General features: G+C 35.0%; 1 protein-coding gene across 1 annotated transcript; it reads right to left on the bottom strand.

Moving 5' to 3' along the window:
• Positions 1-685: 685 nt before the first annotated feature.
• On the bottom strand, positions 686-7,072 carry LOC145144190 (homeobox-leucine zipper protein ATHB-15-like). Its single transcript, XM_079074851.1, has 18 exons — positions 6,779-7,072; positions 6,075-6,308; positions 5,823-5,982; positions 5,636-5,736; positions 5,449-5,539; positions 5,222-5,317; positions 5,023-5,136; positions 4,824-4,907; positions 4,561-4,716; positions 3,474-3,548; positions 3,102-3,401; positions 2,828-3,013; positions 2,627-2,707; positions 1,953-2,087; positions 1,560-1,876; positions 1,364-1,469; positions 1,071-1,220; positions 686-988 (listed from the first exon to the last, which is right to left on the bottom strand). The coding sequence occupies exons 2-18, from the start codon at positions 6,284-6,286 to the stop codon at positions 842-844; spliced, it is 2,511 nt and encodes an 836-aa protein (XP_078930977.1). The 5' UTR covers positions 6,287-6,308; positions 6,779-7,072; the 3' UTR covers positions 686-841.
• Between the last annotated feature and the right edge of the window lie 608 nt (positions 7,073-7,680).

Raw genomic sequence — 7,680 nt, 5'->3', positions numbered from 1 at the left:
AAGCCTGCTGGCACCCTGGCCAACACACTTGCTAAGATCAACGGTTCATGTGTCCTAGTTGTAAACTTAATATAGTCGAGTGATTCAGTACCTTACATAAGAGCTCCGTTTTACGACATTCAAGTGAATACACTGGTACGTATGTATCACCATTGGTCTTAACATTCACATTTATGTATCTCCTTCTTGCAGGTTGATTGCTTACTTCGATGTTGAGTACGCAGTTGTCCGATCGATCAACTTGTGGTTATTGTGTTTTTTCATCCAAAAGATAATGTTTTGCTTTTCAAAACGGCAAGGTATTACATTTTGTCGGTTCCGTTCCATTGTCGAAGCTAAGTACCACTGGGTTGCTACTGTAGTTGACGAAACGTGTTGGCTTTGCAACCTCCTTTGAGAGCTTCACTACCCGCCTTCATGTGCCACTAGTGGCAGACCCAAAAAGAATAATCAAAGTTTGCATAAAAAATTTAGGATTTGCATTACTAGAAAAAAAAAAAAAAAAAAAAAAAAAAAAACTCATTATCTACTGTAGTACTATCCGTCACAAAGTTTCTACCGACAAATTTACACTAAGTTGCTACTGCAGTTATCGAAAGGTGTTGGCTTTGCAAAGTCCTTTTAAAAAACGATGTATATCTATATAAACAAAGTTTTCAAAAAAAGGCAAGAACAAAACAAGGAGTTTTGTAAACCCAAATAAATAGCATAGCTACAAATAAAAACACAAAATCCGTACAATGTGATACATAAGCACTAGTTTCCTTCAAAACATTTCAAAAGACAATAATCCATCAGTCTGACAAACCGTCAAGAGTTTTTAACCAAAACACCTACGACATTAAATAAACGACCAATTAATGAACTTAAAGCAAATGCAGTGAGCATTTTCTTCTTCATTCAACACTTTCCATGCCACCGCTCTCTCATAAGAAACCGGTCTCCCCATGCTTGATGAACACACGCCCCCTTGAAGACACGCAAACCCCTGCCACCAAACACAAAAAACTTACTCACATATATCCAACTCTAGCATTGTACTTTCACTAGTCACCTAAAAAAGTATAAACCTGTTGCATTATCTGTGCAAACTCCGCAAAAAGACCTTTTCGCCCATGCTCATCAAGAACTTTTACCAAACTGATGTCTTGAAGTGCAACTAGTGTTGTCTCGAGCATATCGAGTCCCGCTTGGTTTGCAAATGTGAATACAGGCATTGCCTGGACAAGAATTCTTATTAGTAATGAGCCTGAATGATTCGAGATTAATTTTCTTAATGATTAAACCATTATAAGTTTTTTTACCATTTAAAAGCAAATGCTATAATTTGTATTTTCTTGCTCAACTACCATACAAAACAGACCTTAAGAGAGCAGCACATGATGGCATCCGGGTGGTTCCAGAGTGATTTCAGGATGTATTCACTTCCTTCACCTCCACATTTAAGCAGCTCCACACCCAAATAGCAACTACAAACAAAACTCAAAAACAATAAAATCCCAAAACAACCGCAAGTAAATAGGGATAAAATCGACTTTTCACACAACACACATACACACCTGTAGCTACGGCAAATCCATCGAGCTAAAACATGTGCTTCAGGGGCGCCAAACTGAAGCCCAACATTGGGGCCCACGTTAGGAGATAGGGCTGACGCGACCCTTTGAACCGATGATATAATGCCGCGAACATATTGGCGCGCAATTGCCGCCACGTTTTCTTGCATGTGGCTCTCGAATGCGAATTCAAACGCCATTGTCATCAGGGATCTTGAATTGCCACTAGCAATGTTACGATCATTTGAAATTTTAGGCCCAGATCCTCTGATTTCAAGAGCAGAAGCAAGATCGAGGGTACGATTGGGGGTAGAAGTGTCCTGTGTATTTGGAAGCTGGAATTTATTTTAAGAAATAATGGAAATAACACCTAGAGATATGGATATGGAGACTAACCTTGATTGGATCGAGAGGAATGATACGAAAACCAGAGGGTAAAAGAGGCGCATCGTCAGCAAAAGAAGCGTCTATTGGAGCAAATATGAGTTCCGCACTCATGCCAACTGCATTCTCATCCATTCCATTGCATAGCTATAATAATAGATAGTAAGTAATTACAACAAGATCGCATTGTTAAGTCATTGTACGTTTTGTTAAAAACAATCTTATTAGGACATTATACTTTAAAGAATCAACCAAATTACAGCATTGCAAATTGCTTTGTATTTGAATGACCATGGCTAAAATTGAGTAAATTTTTGGATGTTAGTACAATGTTGTAAGATTGCTTTGTATTTGAATGACCATGGCTAAAACTGAGTAAATTTTTGGATGTTAGTACAATGTTGTAAGAATAAGATATGAAAGTAGAATGCTATAATAAAAAATGCACATTGCTATTTTTTCCCTTTTATCAATTTAGTCACTGAAGTATTATTATTAAAATGATTTAAAAAATATGTTAATGCTTTTTTGTATTTCAACTTTTTTCTAGGTAAAATCAAAAAAAGACCTTTTAAAATTCAAAGGGTCAAAAAAGTATAAATGTTTAATCACTACAGAAAATAGTCAAGTAACTAAAATCGATAAAACTGTGATAATGAGTTGTGTTTTTCTGTATTTTGCCTTACTTGTAGGAGAAACATGTCTCTCGGCATTAAAGCATCTTCGGGACAATGCCCAATTCCCTCCATCTTAATAACCTCCAACAACTACAAAACACAAAGAAAGACTAATAAATAATAATCAAACAAACACTAGTACACTACAACATAACATTATAAAATTTACCAAACATATTCTAATAATTATAAAACCAAAACTCAACTCACCTCTTCATGCTCAATCGTGTGAGCAAGTGGAAGAATCACCTGACCTCCAAAATTACCAACCCGGGACCCAGCGAAGCTACACGGACCGAGTTTAACTGATGCAGCCGAGTAAGCATCAAAATTGTTATCTGCCCATTCAGATCTGTGCTCCCTCAAAAACCTAAGTAGAAGAGCTGGTGGAACATTCTAGAAACATATAAAAAAATCTTATCATCAATAAAACAAAAAAAGGTCAAACCACACCACAACCACTCCAAATTTGTTGGTATCTAACCTGTAAAAGCATTGATGCTTTTGCGCACAAGACAGAATTTGTAACGGGTGGGTATCCGTTTGCAAAAGGTAGATTTAATCCCATAAGTTTTTCGGGTGAAGAATTGACTTGAATGGTGACATCATCGACCCCATCATTAGCAATTAATGACCAGCCTTCATCTGTAAACCCGTTTAGAGCTTCATTGAAACCTCTGCTTAACCTCAGGCTAAGTGCCCTTAATGCTGCGGGTCGTCTGCCCCAGTTAGAGGCACCCGATTGTGAAACTTCAAGAGATATTTGCCTTAGCTGGCGTAATGCCTATTCAAGCACCAAGTTTTAATTTCTTGAAATTGTATTGTTAAAAAGTTTAATGTGTTTAGTGTTGTTTACCATCATTGTTGCTTTTTGAGCAAGCACGGTTGAAGATTCGTATAATGGACGCAAGACTTCGGGCACACTCCACGCCTACATAGCAAAAACAATGATACAAGTTTAGTTAAATGCAAGAAATAGCATTGTACTTTCGGAAAATTATCACAGTTGTGCTTTAAAATTGTTTTTCATTAGAGTGTTGTGCTTTAAAAAATCTACCTACTTATATGGAAATAAGTAGACTGATACCTTCTAAATTGTTTACCCCATTAGCTATAATGGGTGGATTTTTCAAAGTACCATACTCAAATAAAAAGTAACTTAAAAATAAAATGGTGTATTAAGAAAAAATAGAAGTACAATGCTATAATACAAAAAACAAAAGATACATTACTATTTATTGCATTTAGCCCACTAATTTTAAACATGTAATTGTTAGCCCAATATTTTTGTTATTTATATTTTCTTGCATTTAGCCCATGTTATAACTAACAACTTTAAACATGATATTACAAATAATTTAATTAATTAGTTACATATTTTAACATCATAATTATCATTTAATAATTTTTGTTAGTTGAATGATTTCTTTTACTCTTTAAATTATGTGTTGTGGATTAAATATTTTAATTAAAGAAGCCACTTCCCTTTTTTTAAACATTCAATGTGAAAAACGAAAAAGAAAAAAAAAACACATAGGAAGAAGAGATTTTAAAACAAAAGTGAAGTATCGTCGCCATCAATTGATAGTAAACCAAAAAAAAACTCAATTGTAATGCACAATAATTATAAATATATTTAATTAAAATAACAATTGTATGTTCAATATAATATGAACTAAATGTAAGAAAAGGTAATGTGCTTAATTTTTATTACAGTATTATATTTTTATCTAATTTTTTACAACATTAAATTAGTTTTAACTAGGGCGTTGCACTTTAAAAAAGTATACCCATTCTAGCATTGGGTAACCCATTGCCATAATTGAGTAGATTTTTCATGGTGCAATGCCCTACTAAGAAACAAACTGGAACTACAATGCTATAATTAAAATATATAGAAAGTACATTGCTATATTTTTGCAACTATTGTATAAGCGGTTTACCTCTAAATTCATATGATCAACAATGTGAATGATGGAACCACCACCTTCACAGGGTCTAATGAGGTACCCGCTTGGCAGCATTTCGGCTCGCACAAAATTTGGGACTGACGGTATGCTCGGACCATTTTGCGTGTTATTTAGCGATCTTTCACAAATCTAAACACACATATATATACCAAATAACAACAATGTAATTACTCACAATACGGCTATAAAAAAATAACAAAAATTAAATAAACAATAAATTAAAAGTGATCACACACCACTAAACTGCCATCTTCTGTAACAGAAGTATAGCGCAACAACAAGAAGTCACGAGCCGTAGCCAAAGTTGTAGGAGCATAAAGCTAGAAACAAACATTAATTAGGATAATTATAAAATTGACACTAAATTGTATTAAAAAAAATAACAAAACAAAACATGATAACTAAAAAAAATGACCAGTAAAAGAAAAGTGTAACCTGCATGTACAAAAGTTCAATGGTTCCACCATTAGCAGTTGGTAGCACATTGAGAGTATCAACAGCTCGGCAATCACGATACCATGAGGGGCGATCCTTGAGGATTTCCACAACCTTAACACACAATTACAAAAGTCAAAATTGTCACCTTTTTGGTCAATGAAAACAAATTACAAAATTACAAAATGGCATAACTAACCCTTGATGGCTCGAGAGCAACCAAGCCACACGCTCGTGCTGCCACGCCAGTGCAACCGTGAGAAATAGCAACGATTCCAATGGAATCCGGACCAGGCTATATCAATAGTAACAGAAAAATCACTCACATAAATTGATTATAAATCGATAAAATATATATATATATATATATATATATATATATATATATAGGCTCATTGACATTTTAATGTTTGTAACTATGGGTACCTTCATTCCGGGCATCTGGACCCACTCAATTGCGGTTCCAGTTGCCTTCGAAAGAAACTCTGTTAAAGTTTCTTCTGCAATGGACAAAAGTCTGCATAACATAAACATATTAATATCAAAAACATTTAAAATTAATGATTCATTAAATAAAAAATATATATAAACCATGAAATTTATCAAAACTCACCCTGCAGGACTAGCATCCCGTGGTGGGTGCTTGGGGGTCAATCGGTGTTGACCATTAGTCACAACCGATTCACAACTAGTGTCTTTAGTAGCAAGTGTAGTCTGCAATTATCAAAATTCAACACATTATACATTATTCACAATAACAACAAAAACAAAGAACAAAAAGTAAAATATAAAGTTCTAACATTTTGAGTGTGCTGACGGAAGCAGCCATTCTCATACACAAGGTGTGACACTTGTTTCTGCAATCTATCATTCTCTTCCATTAAAAGCTTGTTCATGGCAGACAGCTTTCGATTCACAGTTTGAAGGCGTGAAGCTTCTTTCCTCTGTTTTTCCCTACATCTAAAACACGAAAACCCATAAATCATTAAAGCAAAATGGCACCAAGAAACGAAAGTGTGCAATTTTCTAGATTGTGAATGTGTAGCGTTTACCTTCGATTCTGGAACCAAACTTTGATTTGTTTGGGTTCGATGTTAGAGAGAATCGGGCATTCACGAATGAGTTGCTGACGACGAAGAGAACTCGGTTTTGGACATTCATGGTAGAGTCGTTCAAGTGCTTCAACCTGCTCCGGTGTGTAGCGAACATATTTTCCGTTGTCCATCATCGCTCCATTACCATCCTTGCAGGACATCGACATCATCACTCGCACTTGATAATTTCAACTAAACAAAAATCGCAAGTTTTTTTCACTTAGAACAAGTCAAAATAATAACTTAAAACCCTTTCGTTGTTATGGACTACGTTCACAGGATCAATAAAAAGTATTTCGCTTAACCCTTCTTCTTTTTCTTCGCAATCACACCCTTTTCTGAGCTTTTGATTCTGATGCTTTCAAACTCAAAAGAACAAACTAAACACACAACGATCTGCATCGCTCTCTAGCTAGCTCTAATCGTCCCTAACCTCTGAAACATGTTGATTTCTTGAATATTTTACTTGCTAAGCTTATGAACACGTGAAGATTTCATTTTCTACGGAAAAAATGATGAGGGTATGGGAGTAAATGGAAGATCTTTGGGGAAAGAGATTCTTTGAAAGGGAATTTTCAGGAGTTTTTAAGAAACCCTAGTCTGAAAAGAGGAAAGTGAAGTGGGGTAAACTAAAAAGATAGACTGTTTGGATTTGTTGTTACCTCATTTGCTGTCTGGCTGCTTTAGCTGTTGTCCATCTACTGTATCAATCTTGATTTCAAGAATATATTTTTTGAATCTCTTTGCGTCTTTTGCCATACCACCCACCCCACCTCCCATGCTTCCCTCCATCCCTATTGTAGATAGCCCAAGAATTATCCCTTAATTACAAACTTGCCATTTGGGTAGTGAAAAGGCAATTAAGGTGGATGGCAGATGATGTAAATGTAGGAAGAAAGAAGGGGGGAAAGATGAAGATCAGAAATAGGTTCATGAAAACGGGAGAAAGAGAGGGAGGGCAGAGGTTCCGTGGGACAAAGAAGACATCATGATGATAATTTTGCATGCGGCCTTGATTCTACCTCTTTTTGTGTTTTTCTTTTTAATTTTTGAAACCTTTTTATCTGTCTTTTATTAATATTATATTCAGTTTAAACTTTTAAAGCTTGTATTTAGTGTAAGTTACTTTTTGGTCCCTGTTGTTTATACCCATCTATATTTTTGGTCTAATTTTCAATTTTTGACATAGCTTGTCTATTTGGTTTTAAAAAAATTGTACATGTATTCCTTTGGCTCTTATCGTTTACTCTCTTTTGTTAAATGTTTCTAAATGATCATAATACACCTACTTTTTTTCTTTTTATTATGTTTTTTTACAATTTAAATATTTTAGTATGGACCCCATCTCAAGTACCCGATCTTTTTTGTCCCAAAACAATCCCGAAGGGAGTGTTGCTTGCATTACATATAATCTTGAAAAACATATCCCAATTTGGTGGTTGAATAATCGGAGCTGAAGTGAGCTGAATTTTCAACGTGTTGAAAACTTTTTTACAGTTTTCGTTGAAGTCGAGTTTTGCATCTTTCTACAGCAATTGCATATAGGTACATTAATCTTCGAAAA

Source organism: Lactuca virosa, chromosome 1, assembly GCF_052849685.1.
Source record: "Lactuca virosa cultivar CGN04683 chromosome 1, Lactuca_virosa_CGN04683_v6, whole genome shotgun sequence".
In the NCBI taxonomy this organism is placed as follows: domain Eukaryota; kingdom Viridiplantae; phylum Streptophyta; class Magnoliopsida; order Asterales; family Asteraceae; genus Lactuca; species Lactuca virosa.
The sequence above is the reverse complement of the archived record's forward strand: the minus strand, read 5'-3'. Positions and strand labels throughout refer to the sequence as shown.